Consider the following 27,048-nt stretch of genomic DNA (forward strand, 5'->3'; position numbering starts at 1 on the left):
GAACTTTAAATTCTGTCTTCCATCTGGAAACTCAGGATAGCATATATAAAACTCCTTCCATAAATTCTTTTCCTACAAATGTTACATGTTGAGTTAAAAGAAACTCAACATCACCCAGGGACTGACGATGGACTTGAATCGGGATCCCTTCAGTCCTAGTCCAATACCTTAAGTACATGGGCACCAAATTTATTTTAAAATAAGAGGAGATAGTGATATTTAATTCTTTACTTGCTTCTCTTTAACTGGCAGCATTGTATTGCTTGCTACTATCAGGCTACTGCCTGATAAATGAATCCTAAGTGACTAAAACTAATTGCATCATGATTAATCTTCAGCTTTGGCCTCATGAAACAGCCTTAAGTTATCATTAACTGTACCAGTGTTAAAGTAGACTCCCCCTTAAGCTTACACTATTCTACCACAGCTTCATAATGTTTAAAATTGTCCTGCTTTATCACTTCTTACTTTGAAGTTGAAATCAGGTGATTGACTGTGCATAATTATAGGGATGGGTATGGGATCTTGGAAAACTGTAGGCATGTCTTCTTTCTTCTGCCTGTCCTGGCTTTCTCATGGCAGAAGTAGGCATTTAGGTCCAGGTCAGTGGTGGGTTGCCCCTGGTTTGGACCGGTTCTATAGAACCGGTAGTAAAACCGGCAGGAGGCTCTGCCCACTGACCCAAACATCATCAAAACTCTTCTGCGCATGCGCAGAAGACCGTATGTATGTGTGAGCGGAGCAAGAACGTGATTCCAGGCGATGCTAAACAGTGCATGTTAATGTGTGGCCAGTTTTAATGGAGGCTGAGAAGATTCAATGTCTAGTTATTGATCAACATACTTTTCATCACTTGCTTTAATTGTTTTCTTTCAGTCTTTATGGATCGGTAGTATTAGAATACAATATTTCTAGCTGGGAAAAGCAAGTTGGCGGTATACAAGTTACCAAGAATTCTAAGGATTGTATTATGCTGAGGAGTTTAATTATAAATAATTTAGCAAGCATTGGACAGCTGTGCAATTTGACAATTTTGCCACCAGGTGACAGCAAAGGGCAAAACTTCAGCATTGGAAGTTTGAGCAAATGCTTTTTGCAGGACCCATTACTTTTCTAAGGACCTCAGAATGGAGACGGCATAGTTTTCTTTCTCTATTCTCCTTCTCCTTCTTCTTTTTTCTCTACCCAAATGTATTTGCTACAGGAGGGAAGGAGAGAGGGAGAGATAGATAGATAGATAGATAGATAGAGAGAGAGAGAGAGAGAGAGAGAGAGAGAGAGAGAGAGAGAGAGAGACACTAATTGAACCATACTCTTTGACAATTTTAGGAAAGGAAATAATGTTTATAAACAAGTTCCAGGGAACTTATTAAGTCAATTCAATGACTTTAATTAATCCTTCCAGAATTGACTAGCACATGTTATTTGCTAAGTCTCTATCTTGTCACTGAAACCTCAGTGCAGAAATGTGTAATTTGAAAACTTCCTCTTCCCTGTCAGCTGAATGCCACAATGATATACCAAAAGAAGGAGGAGGAGGAGGAAGAGGAGGAGAAGAGGAGGAGGAGGAGGAGGAGGAGGAGGAGGAATGCTCTGGTTTTAACTCCTGCAAAGATGCTGCACATAACATCACACTTTGGGAAATAATTATTCATTAATAACTGATATTTTGTGTAAGAAAGACTAATACAAGAGGAGCGAATTCAAAGTCTGGAATGCAAGTAGCTTTATCACTTTCCAAATGCTTAATCCATTAGAAGTCAGCTTAGAGCTTAGTAAATATGGAACTAGCTATTGGCCCTTATTCATTGTTTTATCCAGCTTTTCTGCAAGACCCATTTCAAAGTGAATATAATAATAATAAAAAAACCCACGAAGCAGATGGACTACCAATAAAGAAAATGTGGGGCCTTCCCATACGTATGCCTAATCGCAGCATTTATGTCACCCAGAAACATATTTCTCTTTTTGTGTCTCCATGACATTGTCTTCATCTTGTTGAAGAATAAGTCAGAGTTATGTTGTCCTTAATCATTCTGGTATCGAAGAAGAATTTACTCCATTATTCCTACACAGCCCACAGGCAACTTCTACTTGTCTAAAATCTGCTTTACTTTCTTGCTTATTATTTAGGCTGGACAGTGAATAGCATGGTGGCCTAGAGGTGAACATGCTCACCTCCCACTTAGAAGGTTGACTGTTCAATTGTAGCAATGACATAAGTTTCTCTATCAAGGTACAAAGAGAAAATATCTGCTGTGAACTCTTTGTAGGTATCAGGAAGGGCATTCAGACAATAAACACTCAGCTCCATTTAGTCAACCTGACTCCACCCCAAATAAAGGGATTAAAGGATCATAAAAAGAAAAAAATCAGGCTGGAGGGAAGTTAGATTGTGCCTGGGAACAGAGCAATACAGGCCAGATAAGGATCAGCAGTGGGGACAGCAATTATGTGCCACTTTAGATTTTGCTTACCCAGGTTTAGAGGCATAGCATGGGGAAATGGCTGCAGACAGGAGAGGATTCTTCTTTAACAGAAGACAATATAAAGTATGATATTAGGTGTGCAATTATTCAGTGACTGGTCTTGTCTATCTTTCAGCCTAACTAACTAACTAACTAAGATTGTTGTAAAGATAAAATATGGAGAAAGAAAGAAAAAAGGAAGGAAGAAAGAAAGTGTTGGAAGAAATGTCCATTTGGGTTCACTTCCAAGTGGGGAGAAAGACACTGGAAACATGGAGACTGCTTGAAAAGATGGTTTAATGGTGGACAGGACCACATGGTTTTGAGATCCTGGGGAAAAAGTGAGAGTGTTATATATAAAAGTGAGAGTATTGTATTATTGCTTCAATCGCAATAATACAAGAGCAAACAATAGATTTAAACTTAATGTTAACTGCTTCAATCTTGATTGCAGAAAATATGACTTCTGCAACAGAGTTATTAACACTTGGAACACACTACCTGACTCTGTAGTCTCTTCTCAAAATCCCAAAAGCTTTAACCAAAAACTATCTACTATTGATTTCACCCCATTCCTAAGAGGACTATAAGGGGCATGCATAAGAGCACAAAAGTGCCTACCGTTCCTGTCCAATTGCTTCCTTTCATTATATCAAATTAATATAGTTATTGCATACTTTTGCTCATATATATGCTTATATGATATGTAGTTATTTTATGTTGATGCTTATATATATTGTTGTGACAAAATAAAAAAAAAAGAAAGAGAGATAGAGATTTATACCCTCTGTTGGGCGTTGAATTTGAGCTTGTATTCTAATTAACATAACATAACATCAGAGTTGGAAGGGACCTTGGAGGCCTTCTAGTCCAACCCCCTGCCCAGGCAGGAAACCCTACACCATCTCAGTCAGATAGTTATCCAACATTTTCTTAAAAATTTCCAGTGTTGAAGCATTCACAACTTCTGAAGGCAAGTTGTTCCACTTATTAATTGTTCTAACTGTCAGGAAATTTCTCCTTAGTTCTAAGTTGCTTCTTTCTTTGATCAGTTTCCACCCATTGCTTCTTGTTCTACCCTCAGGTGCTTTGGAGAACAGCCCGACTCCCTCTTCTTTGTGGCAGCCCCTGAGATATTGGAACACAGCTATCATGTCTCCCCTAGTCCTTCTTTTTGTTAAACTAGACATACCCAGTTCCTGCAACCGTTCTTCATATGTTTTATCCTCCAGTCCCCTAATCATCTTTGTTGCTCTTCTCTGCACTCTTTCTAGAGTCTCAACATCTTTTTTACATCGTGGCGACCAAAACTGGATGCAATATTCCAAGTGTGGCCTTACCAAGGCATTATAAAGTGGCACTAACACTTCACGTGATCTTGATTCTATCCCTCTGTTTATGCAGCCCAGAACTGTGTTGGCTTTTTTAACAGCTGCTGCACTGCTGGCTCATATCTAAATGGTTATCCACTAGGACTCCAAGATCCCTCTCACAGGTACTACTATTGAGCAAGGTACCACATATACGGTACTGGTGCATTTTGTTTTTGGCCTAAATGTAGAACCTTACTTTTTCACTGTTGAATTTCATTTTGTTAGATAGCCCAATGTTCAAGTCTGTCAAGATCTTTCTGTAACTTGAACCTATCTTCTGGAGTGTTGGCTATTCCTGCCAGCTTGGTGTCATCTGCAAATTTGATGAGTTCCCCATCTATCTCCTTGTCCAAGTCATTGATGAAGATGTTGAAGAGTACTGGGCCTAAAACAGAGCCTTGGGGTACTCCACTGCATACTTCCCTCCATGTGGATGTAGTTCCGTTGAGGACTACACGTTGAGTGCGGTTGGTCAGCCAGTTACGAATCCATCTGGTGGTGGTGCTGTCTAACCCACATTTTTCTACTTTATCTAGTAGTAGGTTATGGTCTACTTTATCAAATGCTTTACTGAAGTCCAAGTAAATTATATCGACAGCATTCCTCTGATCTACTAATTTTGTCATTTTGTCAAAGAATGCGATAAGATTAGTCTGGCATGATCTGTTTTTGACAAACCCATGTTGGCTTTTGGTTATTACTTTGTTTGCTTCTAGGTGTTCGGTGATTCGTTTCTTGATTATCTTTTCCAGAATCTTCCCAGGTATTGAGGTCAGACTGATAGGTCTGTAGTTTCCTGGATCTGTTTTTTCCTTTTTGAAGATGGGAACTACATCAGCTCTTTTCCAGTCCTCTGGCAGCTCCCCTGTGCTCCAGGATCTTTGAAAGATATAGTTCAGTGGTTCTGAAATCACGTCTGCCAGTTCCTTCAGAACCTTGGGGTGTAATCCATCCGGTCCTGGTGATTTGAACTCGTCTAGGGTAGACAGGTGTTCACTTACCATTTTCTTCCCTATTTTAACTTGTGTTTCTAATCTGTTTTTGTAGTGCTGTTTTGATAGGTTGGATTGTTTTTCCTTTTGTGTAAAGACAGATGCAAAATATGAGTTAAGTAGATCTGCTTTCTCCTGTTGCTTGTCATCTTCTTGCCACTTTCTCCCAGCAATGGGCCAATTGTTTCCTTGACTTTTTCTTGTTTTTAACATGTTGGAAGAAGCTTTTTGTTATTTTTACTTTTGTCGCTAGCCTTTGTTCATTGTGAGCCTTAGCTTTCCTCACTTCATCTTTACAGGCTCGGCTATTTGCTGATATTCTGCCTTAGTTATTTGCCCTCTTTCCACTTTTTATATTTGTCCTTTTGTCTTTCAATTTGTCAGATAGTTCTTTATGCATCCATGCTGGTTTCTTTTGAGATCTACTATTTTCTTCTTCATTGGTATTGTGTTAGACTGTGCTTTTATAATCTCACTTTTCAAAATTTCCCAAGCTTCTTGAGTTGTTTTCCCCTGAGGATTCTCATCCATTGAATCCTTCTCAAGCTCTCTAAGTTTATTGAAATTAGCTCTCTTAAAGTCCAAGACTCTAGTTTGACTTTGTTCTACTACTTGTATTTGCTTAATGTTGAATTCCAATATTGCGTGGTCACTTGCCCCAAGGTTCCTGTAGCTTCAACACCTTCTATCATTTCATCTCTGTTAGTGAGAATTAAGTCCAATATGGCTGATCCCTTGTCGCCTTCTCTATTTTTGGGAAACAAAGTTGTCTGCTAGGTTTGTTAGGAACCTGTTGGATCTTCCACTTGGTGCAGAGTTTGTTTCCCAGTTGATGTCAGGGTAGTTAAAATCCCCATTACTACTGTGATGTGCTTCCTACATACCTTAGTTAGCTGACTAGCAAAAGTTCATCTACTTCCTCTGTTTGGTTGGGTGGCCTATAGTATAGACCTATGGCAATATCGTTTTCACCCTTTTATATTGACCCAAATACATTCAAGATGATTTTCATCATTATTGTGCTCTATTTCTGTAGAGATGTAGTTATTTCTTATATATAGTGCAACTCCACCTCCTCTTTTATTTGGTCTATTTCTTTTAAATAATTTATATCCCTCTAGCTGTATGTTCCATTTGTCAGTTTCATCCCACCAAGTTTCCGTAATGGCAACAATATCATATCTACCCTCATTTACTTAGATTTCTAATTCACCCTGTTTATTCCTCATACTCTGTGCATTGGTGTATAGACATTTGAGTCCATTTGGATTAATCTTGTGTTTACTGTCTACATAACCTGTGTTGACTGCCCCTACTTTCTTGCCATCTGTTGGTTTAGTGCACATGGTACGGCGCTCACTGTTAAATGCTTGGTTTTGCTTGATAGCATGGTTGATAGTCTTACCCATACAGACATCTATGTTACATGCACTGATAACCCTTTTAGTTTTCGATTGCTGGGGACAGAAATTTTCTATATCAGTTAATTCTCTGTCCCCACTGTTCAGTTTAAATGTTTATCCAGAAAATCTGTGAATGTATTGCTAAGTAACTCAGTCCCTTTCTTTGATGGATGCAATCCATCTCTTTTGTACAATTTTTCATTGGACCAGTTGCAGACATCATGACTAATAAAACCAAAGCCTTCCCTTTTACACCACTCCTTTAGCCACACATTAAACTCCACTACACGCTGGCCTTTACCTTTTGTTCCTTATGTACTGGTAAAACCTCTGAAAAGTTAAGCCTACAACCTATGCTATTAAGTTCATACCCTAAGCTCTGGAAATCATTCTGCACAGAAAGCACATCCTTTTGGGACAGATCATTTGTGCCAAGATGTATAATAGCATCAACATCAGAATCCTTACTGGCATTCTTGACTATCTTAAGAATACGCCTCTTGTCTCTGCTGGCAGTAGCACCAGGTAGCCACCTGACGTCTTTCAAAACCTCCATATCCTTTCCTAAATTTACATCCCTTACAATTGAATCACCAATCAGAAGGTGGCTTCTCTTTTTGGATACCATGCTCTTCTTGTGTGACCGATCTGTAATACTTGATACACACTTTTCCAAAGTAGGTTCACACTTTTCCAAAGTAAGTTCTTCATCTTGAACCATAATCCCTTGATTGTTTGAGTTATCAGTATCACAACTACCTTGATCTGTCACTTTAGTGTTCCTATTTAGGTCAGCAAGGGCACTATATCTGTTATACTGGGACACTGTAAAAGCTTTGTGTTTATGGTTAACCCTGCCAGATCCCACGGTTGTCCATATTGCCCTTTTCCTGCAGGATCTTTGTGGTAGAGGGGGCTGATGGCTCAGCAGATGGAATGGCTGAATTGGGTACCTAATTTCTGCTTGGAGAGCATAGATTAGAGATTCTAGATATGTAATCTGTCCATGTAGACTGCTAATTTGTTTACAAAGAGGACAGTACCCAAATTTGAAAAGGGTACTGCGAAAGACAGCTGCAAAACAAGTATTGCACTGAATTAAACCAGTCATTTTGAATAGAATAAAATCACAATCTCAAGTGGACCAACCCTGAATATATTATTGCTATTTTTGATTTATAGTGATTAGATTAGATTCGCGCGCCGTTGTGAAATGAGAAAGAAATGCAGGCAGTTTTCCACCCCCACTTCTCCTTAAAGCAGCAGCTCTACTCAGGTGCTTTTCTGAAGCAAATCAGGAAGAAATGCGGGAGTTTTCTACCCCCACTTCTCCTTAAAGCAGCAGCTCTACTCAGGTGCTTTTCTGAAGCAAATCAGGAAGAAATGCGGGAGTTTTCTACCCCCACTTCTCCTTAAAGCAGCAGCTCTACTCTATTGGTAATTGGTAATCTAATTGGTTGTCAGACTCTCATGGGGACATGCAGGGGTAATTTTGTAAGTTGTCTTTTGAGTCCCAGGCTTGGTTGAGCCTGGCTGGGTGATGCAATCTCACCAGGTGCCATATGGTAAGTTCTGTTGCTAGATGGGTAGAGGGCTAATCCTATCTTTGTTGGATCATGGGTGAGGGCATTTGCTTCTGAATAGACCTAGCTATCTCTTTATCTCTTGTGACATCTGCTGTGGGCTATTGAGGAAGTTGGGGGCTATTAAGAGTCTGCTTCCTGCCTAAAAAAGATGTTTCTCCATTTCTGTTCCAGGGAAATATAATATTCTGCTTTTTTAATATTTCCTAGAATATTTCATTCTTCTAGGAGAGGAGTGGATGCTAACTTCCTATACCCTGTACTGCACATTTTTAGAATCTTGATTTGTTTTACACTTCTGATATATGTTGTGAAATTAAAAAAACAACTTTCATTTTTGTTTCCACTACGCATGTGAAAACACTATAGTGTTTTTTTTTAACTAGCTTCCTGTTCCTGTAAGTACAAGACTGCTGAGATTCACAGAATTTGTTGATTTTGAGAACACCTTTATGGTTATCAGGAGAATAATTTTGCAACTGTGCATGGCATTAATGTCAAGATAAAACAGAGTAGAATGATAACCGGAATGCAACGGCACCTGGATCTTGATAACTACATTTTTAGCTATTTTATGACTTCTGACTCACGTTTGACTTGTATCAATTAAAACCACTAGCTAGTATATACAGCTTTCTCATTGGCCAGAGTTACCTATCTGTCTATGGAGATTCTCAATCATTCAGGTTGTGGTTTTCCCAAAGGTGCTTTTTTCTAGAAAAACAAAACCAGTTGCCTTTTGAAAAAACACCTTTGGGACAATTTGTGCAGTCTAAACACATACATTTCATGTTATTTCCTGCCATTTTTTTAACCTACTAAATAATACAGCTTTCCCTGGGATATAAATATTGTTTTAGTTATGTTTTGCCAGGCAGTTTGCAAAGACACAAAACCCTTCTGCAACTAAAATATGCAAGGGCTAAGAGCTGAACCACATTTATTATAATTGGTCTTATCTCTCTTTGTCTCCTCCTCTTCTTCCTTTCTTCTGCTGTCCTCTAAACCAAGGTCCACTCAATAATATTTCAAAGAAACAAACAAAGTAATTGGCTGTATGTCAACAGTGACTGAATGGAGATTTAAACCAGGATCTATCTATCTTCATCCAAAGATATGGATAAGAATTTTGTGTGAGAGGGGTTACATTGAAAAACAAAACTAACAAGCAATGACAAGAAGGAACAAGATAGTACTACAATTATTTCATAGAAAGTGGCTGGGCAAGGAATGATTTTTTGGCTCTTTTTCATCTTGTGCATTTCTACTTTTTTAAAAATAGCATATATAGCTGAACATACATGTTTTATTTAATTTTCCACTGAAAGTCAATTGAAAAAAAAATCCCACTAGACTTTTCTGGAGATGCAATCTTGCATGGTTCACATTGCTGAAAGAAGAAATTTAAGCTCTTTGAGCCAAAGTACCTTTTTTCTGCTAGACATTCTTGCTCTAAATAAGAGATCCCTCATCCCTACATCAATGCCAGAATGTCTGACAGCCTTGGTTTTACCCTTTAATCACATAAAGTTGATCTTTACTTATGCACAAACATATTTCCATAGAATTCCATAGGAGGGACTTGGAGATCCAACTAGTCCAACTCACTGTCCAACATGGAAATCTTCATACTGTCTTGGAGAAATTGCTGTCCAATCTTTTCTTGAAGAGTTCCAGTGTTTCAGAAAGCAGGTTATTCCACTGCTTATTTAGCATTCATAGATTCTAATCTGTTTGATACAGTTTCATGACATTCTGGAAAGGAACAAGCTTCTCTTCCAAAATCTAACACTGAGCCCTGGCATGAAATCTGGTGTGTAATATTATGCCATCGACAAAAGTGAGGCCAGGTTGTGAACAAGTAACTTATTTGCCCATTGTTTTCTGAAAATATTCTTTTCAGAATATTCCAATCTTCATCTCCATAGGGAGAAAAATAAAAATGAAGAGAGAGTTATGTCTGTCTTCAGGTAATGTGGCCTTCCTTTTAATGTCCTTCTCAACCTAAGACGATAGCTGGTCTCATATACTTGGAATAGTTACTCTCATGCCTTCAGAGCAATAGCTTCCTTCATTGCTGATTTGAATAATTTTTAATTGTTCCTCTCCTTTCATGTTTACTGATAAATGAGTTCCTATAAAAAAATCTAGTGCTCTAGTACAAAGAAAGGATACAGTCCTTTCTTTGTACCTGTGACATGTCACTTGTGCTATTTCTGAACAGAGCACTAGCATCCAAAAATGTGCTAAACATGTATACCTTGTTTGATAGATAAAAGGACCAGAGGACTGGTGCAGAATGAAATGGGAGGTCATGATAATATGAATAATCTCTGTTCTTCAGTATTATTGCAATGAGTGACCAAGGAGTGTAGTTTTGACTTGGTGGCTGACGGTACCTGGGAATAATTGAAATAGGAAACCTGCTGTTATAAAGGGTTCACATAGCAACAATAGTTGAAATGGGGAGTCCTTGGTGCTTTCTGAGCTTGGTTGTTTTCCTCCAGAGGTTTCATTACCAAACATCATCATCATTCATAACATCATCAGGGCTACCTTAGTACGGAGTGGGTTGCTCTTATTTTATATTCTAGTGGTTCCCCTTGTCATTGGTTGGTGTTTGGTTTTTTTTTGGTGATCATTTCTTTTGTGTTCAATGTTAATTTATTTACCACCTATTCTTTATTTTAGCTTTATTTTATTATACAAGTCATTTTCATTTAATTCAATTTCTTTTTACCTTCTGTTTGAAAATTCTAACTCTCAGTTTCCTATAACCAAGTAATTAAAGACACACCCTCATATGCAGTCATTTTGCTTCTCTCATTTAAAAAAATCTCATTTTTACAACAAACCATATCCTACTCACTTCCTTTTGTTGTCATTTGCATTTGCATCCATTTTCCTGTGTTTGGTCAATATTCTATCAAGGAATTCACTGCTTTCTCTTATTTTTTAAAAAATTATTTTGGCATAACTTGCATTTTCTCTATTAAAAACAACTGTTTTGGTATTCAGCACATTTTTTTCAGATCCATCCTTCTTATATCAGACAATCTATCTAGTATTTGATTTGTGTGGGTTCTTTTTAGATTCTCACTAACAACATATTTATGTCCCAAACCAGCACATGTCATGTTGCCATTTCTTATCTGTACCTTCATAAATATCTTAAACAAGAGGGCATCACAAAGAATTGACTTACTTCCTACAGAAAATTGAATCATTTGCTAAGCAATAATTTATTCTACTGCATACTTTCTTTGTCATATATTATTTTACTGAATTAAGCAGCAAATCTACAATACGTGCACCATATTACACAATTCAAGGCTATTCACTTGCATATTTACATACGGTATATATTTATGTATATAATAATTTTTTCTTATTTATACATTTTGTGAAGAGCAAAAATTTGCTCAGCATAAAGCATCTACTTTTACTTAATTTTAAATCAAGTCCCCTCTCCTTTGATGTGTCGGATCATGATTTTAATAATTTGACAGAGATATATATGTGATCTGTATAGAAAATTGCTGAATTTAACCCTCCAATTGCATATTGACACTTATCAATAAAGCTTGTTCAATTTTTCTTTGAAATAATGGAAGAAAATAAAGATTTTGGAAGGAAAGGGAAAAACACCAGTTGTATATTTTTTCAGTATCTGCTTATAAAGATACTGATAGCCGTTATAACTAACTCTGCTATTTTCATTGCTAGAGAAAGAAAAGCTGAAGTGCGGTTGGTATGGGTGATGGGAGGGAGGGAGGCAGGAGGGAGAGAAAGAGAAAATGAACAATGTGATGTACGTGTGTCAGATACTGCAAGCTGTGTCATACACTTCCTTGTCTCTCTAGATAAATACAGCCTTGAACATGAACCTGGGCAACCCATTCCTAATTAAATTCCTAATGATCTTGTTCAGCTTGGAAGGTGAGTTCAAAAATACAACATTCTTTGAATTTCTTTGCAAATGCGAAGAACTCTTATTGGAAATATTTTCATTGTAGTAACAACGTTATTACAGTTCAGTATATTTTAAAATAAAAATTTTGAAAGTGAAAGGAGAGTACTCAGGGGCTAAGATGTTGGACTTGGAAGTTCAGTGAAAAGTTAGTGAATGTCCTTAGGCTAGTCTCTCAGACATTGGACTTAGAGAAAAAGATTGGTCCAAAATCTCCCAGTTAGTTGCTGCAATTGAGAGTGGACTAAAACCTGGATCCTCCTAGTCCAAGTCTAACATCTTAATCACTATTCCAGACTTACAGCTAAAGATTGGAAATGAGTCTCGTAGGATTTAGTAGAGTTTGGGTTTTGTACAATTTTATTGACATTTATGAAAGTCAGCTATGGACATTATAGAGGTTATAGAACATATGATGCAATATTGTGAATACTTGATTACACCCAGCAGTTTAATACAAACATTTACAAAAAGGTTATCAGAGAAAAATAGTATTGTAATGCAAACACTGAAAAACAACAAACCTGAAATAGTTTAGAATCAGTCGAATTGCTTTCTTAAAAATTATATTTGTAATAGGCAATAAAAACAGAACACTTCTATCAAAATTTCAATTGGTACTCTTTTCAGATAGGATTTTATTATTTGGAAAATATTAAACTATATACATATTAAACTATATACATAAAATATAAAATACCCATCCCATTTGAAATAAAATAGAATCCATTCATTTACCATCTTTACTGTCAAATTAAGTTGATTTTTCTATAACAAAAGCTCTGAAATGTAGCTTTTATAGTTTTTCTAAATATTAGAAAGGTATGTGTTATCTTGATCACTGGAGCAAGCTGTTCCTGAATGTGAAGCCCTTTCCCGCCTAATCTTTTGGTTATATATATCCATAAAGCTCCCTCCCAGCTGGCCTACACTGGGTGAGTAGATTCTATCTGTCGCTAACAGTCCCAAGGTAAATAGGATTGAACCAAAAACAGATTATGTTTATCTATGGCAATGTTACTATAATGAGCTACTGAAGTTGGGAAAAATGTTTTCGAAAATGTTGAATGTGAAATATTTGGTTATAACCGTTCAGACTACCATTAAGCAAGTGTAATGAAAACTATAACTGCCATTAGAATTTTATCAGCAAAATAAATTAGGAGTCCCCAAAGTGCTTTTTCAACAGGCAACTGGACTTCCTTGTTTTTCTTTGAAGACATTTCGCTTCTCATCCAAGAAGGTTCTTCAGTTCTGACTTGGTTGCTGGAGAATGGAAGGATTTCTATTTCTTGCAGACAGCTGGTCATTTGCATTCTTTTGGCGAGTCGTTGTGGCCACTTGGAAGTTTGGCTGTGTCCTCAGGGTCACCTGAGTAATGCAAATGGGTATGGAGCCTTCTTGGAACTGTTGAAAGGACTGTGCTATGGAGCTGTGCTTTCTGCAGGATTGTTTCAGCCCCAAGTCCCTTCACTGTTGAAAACCAGACAGTCCATGTTGCCTCTTGAAAAAGCACCTTTGGGACAACCATGACCTGGATGACTAAGAATCTCCATAGACAAATTAGGAGTGTTTTCCTCCTTCTAATGAAAAACAGTACAAACTTTGCTTTAACTTTAAAGAACTTCTTCCCAAATGTGATCCCTTTCAGTTGCTTTAGAATTTAAAATAGGATATTAATGGATTGAAAATCCAGTGCATCTGATTGGCAGTAGGCTGAGAAAAGCTATATTAATTCTTTGGCAGCCAAATAGCAATAGCAATAACACTTAGACTTATACACTGATTCACAGTGCTTTACAGCCCTCTCTAAGCAGTTTACAGAGTCAGCATCTTCCCCCCAACAATTTGGGTCCTAGCTATTAGGTACTAACATTGTAGTCTCTTGACTAATTGTGCCATTGCCATACTCTAAATAAATAAATAAGCTGCCCTAAATCTCTGGGCAACAAACTATTAACATGAGAAAGAAGAACCTTTTTAATATTATGCTTCTGCAGTCAAAAGTGTTCTTTTCATTTCTGAATGTCCCTTTTTAATTGTAAATCATGTGGGGTAAAATTTACAGTTCAGTAGAAATCAGTTTGTGCGAGTTGGAAGAAAAGTTTTCAACTCCACCTGCTTGAGTATGGGTTCCTCACAGGGCTGTGTCTTGAGTCTGCTACTATTCACCTTGATGATCCACAACTGCTGTGCAAAATCTGCTATGAATCATATTGTGAAGTATGTGAATGACATGGCAGTGGTGGGTCTTATCTGGGTCGACACTCAAGATGCTTTTAGGGAAGAGGTGAAGGCTCTGGTGGTCTGGTGCAATAAAAGTAACCTGATTCTAAATGTTAATAAAACAAAGGAGGTCATTGTAGATTTTAGAAAGAGCTGGCATAGTCATATTCCACTCAGTATCAAGGATGCAGCTGTAGAGATGGTCATCAGTATTAAGTATCTGGGGGTATAGATAACTAACAATCTGAACTGGTCTCTCTACACATCATCCTTAGTGAAGGGTGCAAACCAGCATTTACATTTCTTGCATCGGATGAGGCAAGCACATCTTTTTCCTTCTGTCCTGGCCATTTTTTACAGAGGCACAATTGAGAGCATTTTAACAAATTGCAGCACTGTTTGGTTTGGTGGCAGCAGTGCCTCAGATAGAAAGTTCATACAGAGACTGGTAAGGACAGCTGAGAAGATTATAGGAAGCTTGCTTCCTGTCTTTCAGGATACTGCTTGTAAGCGTTATGTGCTTACAGCTCAAAGCATTGTTAGAGACCCCCTCACACATGCACTTTATGGTCCATTTCTGTTATTCACCTCTGAGAGGACATTTTGAAGTATGTCTAGCAGGACTACTGATTCCATAACAGCTTTGTTCCATCGGTCTGTTAAACTCACCATGTACATGTATACATCCGAATTAGACTGCGTTGTTTCTCTGTGTCATATTTTATATGTGGATATATATATACCTAATTTTGCATTTATTTGTTTGTTTGTTTTGTCATTTTATGTAGTGTATTATGGAGGTAATGACCCTTTGAGAGCTGTATGCAACGAAATTTCATTTTAATGCATGCCGATTAGTGTACATTCAAAATGACAATAACATTATTATTCTATTCTATTCTATTCTATTCTATTCTATTCTATTCTATTCTATTCTATTCTATTCTATTCTATTCTCATAAAATATCCATATAGGTCTAATTATCTTTGTGTTTCATTCAGTTTATCACAATTAGGACTGAACGGAATGCCTCTGTTATTAGCTTTTCCTTCTCTTTCTCCTCTTAATCTAATTGCAGACTTACAATTTAAATTCAAGATTATAGCTCAGAATACCCAGCTTTCTCAATGAAGAGAAAGAAGAAATAGACTCCTTCAAGGACCTGTGTTTAGACCAATATTTTTAATTTGTTCATAAAAGTTAAGGGTAAGCAGTTTGTAGACAATACTAAAATATTCAGATGATAAAAAACAAAAGTAGTTGTGAAAAGGATTTTATTAAATTGGATGAATAGTCAACTAAATGGCAATTTGAACATTTGGGAGAAATGAAATGCTAGACTAAAAAAGGCCTATTTTTACATTCCTCAAAGCATTTGTAATGATTTTAGGGGCTTTGTGAATACAGGTAGTCTGTGCTTATGACTGGTTGCTTAGCAACTGTTGAAAATTACAGCAGATATCCAAAAAGCTTTTTACCCCTGGAGTCAAAATTCTGATGTCTGGGGCCCTGCCATAGTCATATGACTGCATTTTAAATGCTTGTTAACCAGCTGCATTTATGATTATTTGCAGCACCTCATGATCACATGACTGCAATTTGTGGCATTTTTGGCAGAAACTGGTGTTTATTTCCATTTTCTGGCAAAATCCCTCCCCATAGCGAACAATGGATTTGCTTAACAACTGTGGAATTCAGTTATCAACTGTGACATTTGCTTTGCAACCACTGTGTTTGCTTGATCACAGCCACAAAAAAGTCATAAAATAATATCTGGTCACCTGGTGGCCCTCTTTATAACTGTTATGACCTATGGTTGAAAATGTGGGCTCAGTTCTTCATGTATTCTAGTTTTTCAGTATAATTCTTCCCACAGAAATTGCTTGAGCCAAATAAAATAATGTATCTATGGAAATAACTCAAATCCACATGGAACAAAACATTTACAAAGAGTCCAGTTTTCTATAGCATATATTTCTTTATTTACTAAACAAATTTATGTGGTCATCCAACTCACATATGATGACTCCAGGTACATAAATCAATAAAAATACCACAATTTAAAACTTCTCCCATCCCCTGAGGCTCCAAACACCCTCAAACAAGCCACTTGATCAATCTGAATCAATTTGGGATTCCCAGAAACATGTCTTCAGGGCCTTTGAAAAAGTAACAAGGTGTGGGCCACTCTTACCTGCATTTCATATGTACACCTTTCAATCACTTTTTGTTTATTAAGGCAAGTGTGTCCCATGTATTGGCCATATGGGATAAACCAGTTAGGGATGACAACCAGATGACCTAATTCTACTTTATTATAAAGCTACACTGACAAAATTTTGCAAGTCTGAAAGTACAATCCCACCTCTGTCTCCTTTATAGCCTGAGAAACTAGTGAGGGTCTCTTATGAACCTCTTGCCCTGACCAGCAATCCAGTTGTGAGCTATGCTGCCTCTTGTTTGACTGTTCCTTTGGTAGCATCTTTTTGTCATATCACAAGGTAGTGTTCTCTGTGTCCCAGGAGCAGGGGTGCTATTCAGCAGGTTCGGACAGGTTCTGGAGAACCAGTAACGGAAATTTTAAGTAGTTCGGAGAACCGGCAAATACCACCTCTGGCTGGCCCCAGAGTGGGGTGGGAATGGAGATTTTATAGTATCCTTCCCTTGTCATGCCCACCAAGCCACGCCCACCAAATCACACCATGCCCACCAAGCCACGCCCACAGAACTGGTAGTAAAAAAAAAAGAATTCCACCACTGCCCAAGAGCTTTTGTCTTTCTGGGCAGGGAATTCTCTTGTTTCAGCATTCACAATCAGCTATGTTTGCATAATGTTGTGCCAGAGTACATGCCCTCCAATGGTTAGGTATGTCAATATTAATCAAATATGAGGGAGACAGAATACCTGTTGGATTCACTGGCAATAAAGGTTGGGGTTTGGCTAAGTTCAATTATTGCTCTGTGTCTACTACAGGTTGTTTAATGAGTGCTTTGGGCTGATCATATGCTGAGTAGACAACCTTGAGAAAAAGCCAAAGATGAGATTTTTAGAATAGAATAGAATAGAATTTTTTATTGGCCAAGTGTGATTGGACACACAAGGAATTTGTCTTGGTGCATATGCTCTCAGTGTACATAAAAGAAAAGATACGTTCATCAAGGTAAAACATTTACAACACAAATGATGGTCAATATATCAATATAAATCATAAGGATTGCCAGCAACAAAGTTACAGTCATACAGTCATAAGTGGAAAGAGATTGGTGATGGGAACGATGAGAAGATTAATAGTAGTGCAGATTTAGTAAATAGTTTGATAGTGTTGAGTGAATTATTTGTTTAGCAGAGTGATGGGCTTCGGGGAAAAACTGTTCTTGTGTCTACTTGTTCTGGTTTTAGATGCCACTAACTTTTAGTTGCCACTAACTTTTTCCATGTGAATTAAACTAGTTAATGGAGCAAAGGTAAGGGGAAAATGAATAGTTTGAGTCAATAGTTGAGTACGATCACGTACATTCTAGCCTCCATTTTCATGGGCTTTTGGGGTGTTATCAGATACACATTTTGGGACTTAAATGGCCAATATTAAAAAAATTGGATTGAACAAGTTCTAATGATGTAGAACAGGAAAAGGGACTCTGCTGGGCACCATTAAGAAGTTGTGCTATTGGCTCAGTTTTGAATAGTTTGAATGTTGCAGGTAAATAATGGCCTCCTATTGTCTTGAAATACAAGGATGGCAGATGAGCACCTTTGTACATTTTCTGCAACATAGTGCCCTTGAGGTTTCCTACTGTTGGTAGAATGAAGAATTACCCCAGGTATTTGAAACAGGAGGCCTGGTCAATCTTTTGGCCAAGGTTCTTGGGCCTTTTGGCAAATGCCATAATTTTGGTTTTCTGATAATTGATAATTTATGATAATTAACTAGTCTTCCTTGCAATACCATGTTAGTGCTCTCAATGCCCCTCTAAGGCCAATAGGTGTTTTTGAATCATCTGGATTATCAGCACACAGTAGAACAGTCTTCCAGTTTGGGGGTTGGATGGGTGAAAATTTGTATTGAGTTTTTATGCTCTCTGCTGGGCTTTAAATTTGAGCTTGTATTCTGTTTCGGAAAACACTTAAGCAGGGCAATAATAAGGATTAGGCTAGAAACAACACACACAGGCACACCAGAGCGCCTCCTTCCTGCCTTCCTGACAGGATTAAGCCCATGGGAAAAAGAAAAAGAAGGACATTTTGCCAGTTCGTCAAATTGTTCAGAAAGTTAGCTACCCGTTTGCCTGAACTGGTGGGAACTGGCTGAATCCGATGACTGCTAATATGGCAAACTATTAAAATTGGGGTTAGATATGATTTATTCTGATGGAAACCATCAGAAATCTCAGAACAATAGACTAGCCTTGGAAGTTAAAGAAAATGTTCTGAAAAAGACATTATCAAACTGTTTCTGTATAGTTGCCAGGGAAAACAACTTGGGTATATTTATATACCGTATTTTTCGGAGTATAAGACCCACCAGACTATAAGACAACCTACCCTTTTTGGTAAGGAAAACAAGAAAAAGAAATCTGCCTCTGCCTCCCAGCAATTTTGCCTGGTTGCAGCAAACAGCAAACAGCCTGCTTTACTTTCATTTTTGTTTTCAACATAGCTTGATTAGCACAAGAAGAGAAATCTGCTTCCAGCAATTTACTTCCTTGCAGCAAGCAGCAGAAGCCCATGCAACAATAGGCAATGGCCATTCCTGCAGCCTGAATCAATTGAGAGTCGGGGACAATCAACTTGTGCTAATTAGGCTGTGTTGAAGCTGAAATGGGCTGTTTCTTCTTGCTGCTTGCTGCAAAGAGGTAAATTGCTGGAAGACAGAGGCCAAAGGTTGGGGCCAGTGGGTGGGAGGGGCCACATTTGGTGTATAAGATGCACCCAAATTTTCACCCCTTTTAGGTGGGAAAAAGGTGTTTCTTATACTTTGAAAAATACAATAGTTACCATTTATTCAAGGAAGATGTTATCTTTAACTGTATATATGTGAGTAAAAGGAAAGTTGGTTTGGATAAGTTATTTTTTTTTGAATAAAGTTTTTATTTTAAAAACTTTATTTTTTAAAGTACACAACCCATAGCAAACAAAACTCTGAGGCAGGCAATTTCCTCAAAGAATAGGTTCATTGGAAATGGCATATTGGCACAGGCTGGTAAAAACCGATTCTGATTATTCCCATGGTTTTCACCTAATTAAAAATAAGCGTGTCACTTTCTCAAAATAATCAGTCACATGGTCCAATCAGGATACTGTCCAGTTGCTAGGTGACTCCAGACCCCTCCTTTCAAAGCACTTACGGGAATGTCCTTGGTTCCCAAGAGAAAGCATTTTGTATTGACTACAAAACCCCAACTATCTCTATTCCCCCCTCCCTATCCCTCTTCTCCAGTGTGTCAGCACTGAAGTCTCAAATGGCCAGCTTCAGGTTTGACAGTTCTATATTCTATTGTGCATATGTCAACACAGGAACATGAAGTAATAGATGGCAGCTAACCAACGAGAAAAGTAACTTAGAAGTTGCTAAGGAGAAATTTCCTGACAGCTAGAACAATTAATAAGTGGATTGACTTGCCTTTAGAAGTTGTGGATGCTCTAACACTGGAGGTTTTTAAGAAGATATTAGACAACAGTGTGAAATGGTATAGGGTTTCTTCTTGAGCAGGGGTTGGATTAGAAGACCTTCAAGATCCATTCCAATCCTGTTATTCTGTTATAATAGGCTCTTCTGAATGCCAATCATTATGAAACTTGTCCCAAAAAATACAAAACACCACTGATTTAATATAATTGCTTCTGTAGGCACCAAACACTTTCTATGCTTACCACTGTTATAAATGCAAACTACTTTAAATCAAGGCAAATGTGTTTAACACTGGTATTAATTTCTTTGGAAGATGAAACCCTGTATAAGATATGTAGGAAATTGATAAATTTTAAAAGGCAGTAAGCACATATTTTTCCACTTATAATCTAAGGAAAAAAATTGTTCATTTTTTTTGTAGGTTCTGCGTCCGTGAATGTCAAGATTCACAGTTATATTGGAAACCAAATTATTCTTCCCAGTCCCAGATCCAGTGCCAAACCACATACTTTAATCTGGATTAAGGACTCTACATTTATTGCAGATTTTACAGCTAATAAGACTGGTCTGCTAAAACCACAACCAGACAAATTCCACTTATTTCCTAATGGAAGTCTGAAAATAAATAGATTGAAGAAAATGGATGCTGGAAATTACGAAGTAGAAGCACATGATGAAAATGGCAATAGTTTATTTAATGGATTAATTACGTTGCAAGTTGATGGTGAGTGTTTTGAATACCAGTCTACCCTTCATCAACCAATGAGCATTTTTGTTTTACTTCTTTTCTCCTTCAAATTGGCACTTTGGATTGGCCATAGTTGGATTTCTGTGGGTAGTGATATTCCCATATGGTCTTTACTGTAAATTTTGAATAATTGGTAAGCATTAATAAGACAAGACAACCCTCAGAAAATAATTCTTAGATTCCCAAGTCTCTAACAAATACCAATAGATTGAAGTGAGCCAAGAAAACCTGTCTGCCACTGGAAAACATTCAATACTGACATAACATGATCATGATACCATGGTTTGGTTAGGAGGCAAGTGCTTGCAATTTGTGAAAAAAAATATTTTTCCCCACAGGATCAGAAATGAAATCCTCACTTGAGCTTTGTTGCCGTATTGATAACAGTTTCTTGAAACCATAAAATGACATTTCCTAACAGTTTCATGTTGATGTTAGATGTTGTATGGGACTGAAAAGGTATGGAACATCATAAAGCGGGGGTAGGACATTTGTGGCCTTGTAGATGTTGTTGAATAACAACCTCCAAAAGCTCCAGACAGCTTGGCAAATAGACATGCCAGGCTTTGTAGTTTAGCAACATCTGGAGAGCCAACAATTGGGGCAAAAAATGATCTGTCAGAGCCACTACATTCATACAATCCAAAACAAAGAATTAAAACAATGCATAATCTTGCTGCGAAATATCAGAATATCCAAAAGGATATCATAATCAGAATATTGTTCTATACTGGGATAACAGTGAAAACAAAATTAAAATTACCAATTTAAATCCCTCAAGCAGGCTGCGCATAAGCAAATTACTTTATTTTGGTAAAAGAAAACAAGATTCAGATGGAAATTCAAGGATCTAGATATTATTATTGTAATGTATTGTATTGTATTGTATTGTGTTGTGTTTCACTCTATAGTAGTAATAGTTACAGAATTCACTGAATATCTGTCATTATTAGATAGCCAAATACTGATGTTTTTTCTCATTAGTTTTGCTTAATGTTCAGTTTGTAAGATAACTTTAATACGTCTTGTTTCTTTACCTGCTGGTTATGCATTTTAATGTTCTTTATATGTTTTGGACTTCAATTCCTATTTGCCCCATCAGTGAAGCCAACAGCAGGGGAATATAGAATTTAGACTTATATATTGCCCCATTACAGCACTTTGAATGATTTACAGTACCAGCATATTGCCCACAACAATTTGGGTCCTCATTTTACCGACCTTGTACGGATGGAAGGTTGAGTCAATACTGAATCAGTCAGGATCAAATTCCTGGCCGTAGACAGAGTTAGCCTGAAATATTGCATTTTATACCGCTAAGCCACCATGGCTCTGCATGGAAACAGTAGTCGAAAAGATAAAGATTTAATCCTCTATTATGCAATTATTGGGGCTTTTTAAAAATAATGGTATATTTAAATTATTTAGCAGAGCATATTTCTTTTCTTTCAGAGCTGCAACTAAAACTCAATGAGCTTTGTTCCCAAAGAATATTGACATGCGAGGTGAAATCTTCTGAGGAACCAAAACCCAGATTTAAATTGTTTCAAGATACTAAAGAAATTGAAATGTTTGAACAACCAGTATATGACAATGCAACATGGAAGATGACATTGCAATTAAAAGTCCTTTCTGGAAAATTCAGATGTGAGGTTGATGTTAATTCTGAGAAGAATCATACCGAGAAACATATAACATGTTCAGGAGAAGGTATTAACTTAACTTCGTAACACATTTCTGAATGTTAGACCATAGCCTGGAATATTAAATATGTAAATCATAATACAGTTGGTTTAGTTTCTGGCTTAATGTATAAATTCAGACTGAGTGGTTTGTAATTTGTAATTTTTAACATGAATCGTCAATTATGAGACATTCCACTTATCTAAATATATACAGTACCTGTAATTGTGACAGAGCCAATCAGTTACATGAATAAATGCTAAATGAATTTGCGGTTTGATTGTTTATGCCAACTGTGATATATTCAAGAAATTTTTTTTAAGGAAACCATGAATAAAAGCTTTATGTTTTTCCCCTTATTTTTAACATGTTAGGAGGGCAGAAAAAAAAATAGACTGTATTTTTCTCTTTTGTATATGTTCATTTTCCTTTCTCTATGTGCATGCGTATATTTGTATAACTACACACATACAACGTTTTCTTATGAATTTTTCTGTTTCAGATTTACCTGATTCAGTACCTATATTCCTCATCCTGATAATCATGGGAAGTGTAGTCACATTGATCATCTTTTTGGCTCTGATTATTTACTGCATCAGAAGGAAGAAAGCAAAAAGATGTGAAAGGGAAGGTAATCCTGGCATTCCTTCCATTTAAAATCGAAGAAGTTTCTCTCTTTCTAACAACCAAGCATGCTAAATCTATTAGTCACTGTGAAATATATATGTCCTAAATTAATTTCTAGATATATTTTAATGAAAACTAAAGTTCAGGTCTGGCCCATGGAGGAGGGGAAGAAAGAAAACACAGAGAAAATATAGCATTTTACTTAATGTGCCCCAAAAAACCTGATTTTTATAAAAGTGTGTGCTTTTTTCCCCCTTCTGCTTTTCAGCCTGGTTTCTACAAGGCTGAATGAAATAAAATAATTAGTGATTTGTGATTGCAAATTGAATTGGTTCCTCATTTTCAAAAATGAAAATCATTAAAATGTGCTGAGTGGGTGCATGTTTTTTTTTCTTTTTTCCCTGCCAAGCATCAATTTTTGGAAAACCTCACCTTAAATGCTCTGTCATGGGAGATATTCCAAAGATTAGCAAAGAGCAGACAAAAACTATATGACTATGCTTAAATTTGTCCTGTCAAATTAAACAATAACATTTAATATTATTAAACGACTAGCCTTGTGGTGCAACCAAAACAATCTGGAACTGAACACACTCAAAACCGTAGAAATGGTGGTAGATTTTAGGAAAAACCCTTCCATACTTCCACCTCTCACAATACTTGACAACACAGTATCAACAGTAGAAACCTTCAAATTTCTGGGTTCTATCATATCGCAAGATCTCAAATGGACAGCTAACATCAAAAACATCATTAAAAAAGGACAACAAAGAATGTTCTTTCTGCGCCAACTCAGTAAGCTCAAACTGCCCAAGGAGCTGCTGATCCAGTTCTACAGAGGAATTATTGAGTCTGTTATTTGCACCTCTATAACTGTCTTCGGTTCTGCAACCCAACAAGAAAAACACAGACTTCAGAGGATAATTAGAACTGCAGAAAAAATAATTGCTACCAACTTGCCTTCCATTGAGGACCTGTATACTGCACGAATCAAGAAGAGAGCCGTGAAAATATTTGCAGATCCCTCGCATCCTGGACATAAACTGTTTCAACTACTACCCTCAAAACGACGCTATAGAGCACTGCACACCAGAACAACTAGACACAAGAACAGTTTTTTCCCGAAGGCCATCACTCTGCTAAACAAATAATTCCCTCAACACTGTCAGACTATTACTGAATCTGCACTACTATTAATCGTTTCATAGTTCCCATCACCAATCTCTTTCCACTTATGACTGTATGACTATAACTTGTTGCTGGCAATCCTTATGATTTATATTGATATATTGATCATCAATTGTGTTGTAAATGTTGTACCTTGATGAACGTATCTTTTCTTTTATGTACACTGAGAGCATATGCACCAAGACAAATTCCTTGTGTGTCCAATCACACTTGGCCAATAAAATTCTATTCTATTCTATTCTAATATTGTCTTTTTTCTCTCATCAACTTCATGATCCTGTCCTGGTTTCTAATTAGGAGTAGATACCACTAGAAAATCTCTTCAGTCTCTGGGGCAATGCAATATGGTACTTCTCCCTATCTTCATCGTTGAGCAGGAACATCCCAACAAAAACTACTCAGTCAGCTTCCTTGGGTACTTTTGGCAATTCCCATTACTCCAACAGGAAAGTGAAGATTGAGAGTCTTTCAGAATTAGTCCCACTATTTTGGAATTTACTTTTTATTCTTTGGATGACATATTTTTTTTTTAGAATAGAATAGAATTTTATTGGCCAAATGTGATTGGACACACAAGGAATTTGTCTTGGTGCATATGCTCTCAGTGTACATAAAAGAAAAGATACGTTCATCAAGGTACAACATTTACAACACAATTGATGGTCAATATATCAATATAAATCATAAGGATTACCAGCAACAAGTTACAGTCATACAATCGTAAGTGGAAAGAGATTGGTGATGGGAATTATGAGACGATTAATAGTAGTGCAGATTCAGTAAACAGTCTGATAGTGTTGATGGAATTATTTGTTTAGCAGAGTGATGGCCTTCGGGAAAAAACTGTTCTTGTGTCTAGTTGTTCTGGTGTGCAGTGCTCTATAGCATCGTTTTGAGGGTAGGAGTTGAAACAGTTTATGTCCAGGATGCGAGGGATCTGTAAATATTTTCACGGCCCTCTTCTTGATTCGTGCAGTATACAGGTCCTCAATGGAAGGCAGGTTGGTAGCAATTATTTTTTCTGCAGTTCTAATTATCCTCTGAAGTCTGTGTTTTTCTTGTTGGGTTGCAGAACCGAACCAGACAGTTATAGAGGTGCAAATGACAGACTCAATAATTCCTCTGTAGAACTGAATAAGCAGCTCCTTGGGCAGTTTGAGCTTACTGAGTTGGCGCAGAAAGAACATTCTTTGTTGTCCTTTTTTAATGATGTTTTTGATGTTAGCTGTCCATTTTAGATCTTGCGATATGGTAGAACCTAGAAATTTGAAAGTTACTCAATTGAAAGTTCCTCAATTCCTTTAGTTTGACTTTAAAAAATAGGAATAATCCTCTGATTGGGCTCTGTGGCTTCTGATTAGTCTTGATAGTAGACTTTCCTGCCATTTATATTGTATATTGTTTAATTTTACCTGATTTAATTACATATATTTTGTTAGTAGGACTTAGGATCCAACTTATTTTTTTTATGATAAAGGCCTTTTTTGTATTTTACTATTTCTATAGAGTTGTGCTATGTAAGATTTTTGTATAGTACATCTATTTTGTACTTCTCTATATTTCAATTAATTGATATTCTTTATTTCTGATCCATGTTTACTTTTTAAAGTGGATGATGATGATGATGATGATCTACCCAAGACTTTCTGAGACTGTGTTTTTTTTAAAACTTGTGATATCAAGTAGAGGTGACTGGAGATGATGACAGATAAAAGGCAGTCAAGTGATAATCAAGTCATCATGATGCAGATTTCCCCAACCAATAGCCCCCAAATATATTGGATTACAACTCTTCATTTTGATGCTGGCTGTTGTAAGGACATGTAATGTTACCAATTTGGGAAAGGAGGACTTGACCTTGGTGCTGGATTGTAAACTTTGATATGGCAGGCTCTTCATTTCTGAAACTGTCTCTACCTTTGTCCAGATTTGAATTAGTATTGGAAATTGAGTACTTGACAATAATCCTATGCTATACCCTTGTGATATTCTGCATAAAATTCGTGCCATCCAGAAATGATTTTGTACTGCTGCTCTTCAGTTAGGTCAATCAGTATTACTCAGAGTTTTTGTTTGTTTGTCCTTATTGCAGCTGAAGAGTATGCCCTGCAAATCCAGATTAAGAATCACATGCAACAAAGGAAACTTCCTGAGATTCCTGCTTCTTCTGGCTCTAATCCACCATCTCATAAAAGCAGGTCCCCTCCTTCTGAGCTGCAGCAACAGATTGCTCCCTCCAAATCATGCCCTCATCCGAAACCACCCCGGCGCATAAAAGAAAGACCTTAAGTATTTTTGTGTGGCATACTTACTTCAGAGGAAATACTTTTGCTTTCCATATTAGCATTGCAATGTCTGTAAATGTGGTTAGCCAGCCAACTCTGAGCAGGCTTAAAGTGTGGCTGTTGGCAAATAGATTAGAAACAAAACTAGAAAATCAGAAGATTCACAGTAACTTATTATTCCCACAGAAAAAGCTATGTAGGACTTCATGACTAGAGAGATTTTGGCCTGTTTTAATGATTGTATAACTGCTGTTGTTTTCAAACAATTTAAGTATTTTCTTGTATGACATTGTTTTATATTTATATTTCCTATCATATATCTTTGTAGTTTTGCACTATATTTGTGTAATAGATACGCAGAGAATTGATTTAAAGCAATAAAAAAGAAGAAATTGGAAATTTGTTCTATTTCTAATTTCTAAAAGAAATTTGTTCTCTATTTACATTGTTCTATATCTATATGTCCTATACTAAATCTTTGTAGTTTTGCATTATATTTTTGTAATACATGCACAGATTAAAAAGATGATTGTTTCTAATAAAGATAAATAAAATTTACAGTTTGTTTCTTATATTTTACATGAAGCTGTATTCAATGAAAAATAGAAGTGCAGACTTTCAGTCACTTTGCAATTGCATAGGAGGGGAGGCAGAGTGAAACAAGTACAAGATACACTGTCAGTCTTACTCATTGCACACTATACTATAGCTTAGCACGGTTATGGTGGTTGATGAAAGCCATTTCTGGAGTCAGCAGGGGTGCCCCCATCTCTGCCTTTCCCAAGAGTTTATTGATCAACTTGGGGGGTATCACCAAGCCCTTTATCAGGAAATCCTTGGGAATCCCATGTTTGGCCATGGGAACCTTGTG

The 27,048-nt window shown here is 36.9% G+C and overlaps 1 protein-coding gene across 1 annotated transcript; it reads left to right on the top strand.

Annotated features, from left to right (window-relative positions):
- The first annotated feature begins 11,660 nt into the window (after positions 1-11,660).
- CD2 (CD2 molecule) lies at positions 11,661-26,557 on the top strand. The gene is made up of 5 exons (XM_058185333.1): positions 11,661-11,758; positions 20,068-20,370; positions 21,847-22,104; positions 22,580-22,708; positions 25,985-26,557. The coding sequence occupies exons 1-5, from the start codon at positions 11,701-11,703 to the stop codon at positions 26,179-26,181; spliced, it is 945 nt and encodes a 314-aa protein (XP_058041316.1). The 5' UTR covers positions 11,661-11,700; the 3' UTR covers positions 26,182-26,557.
- Positions 26,558-27,048: the final 491 nt, after the last annotated feature.

Source organism: Ahaetulla prasina, chromosome 5 (genome assembly GCF_028640845.1).
Source record: "Ahaetulla prasina isolate Xishuangbanna chromosome 5, ASM2864084v1, whole genome shotgun sequence".
Classification (NCBI taxonomy): domain Eukaryota; kingdom Metazoa; phylum Chordata; class Lepidosauria; order Squamata; family Colubridae; genus Ahaetulla; species Ahaetulla prasina.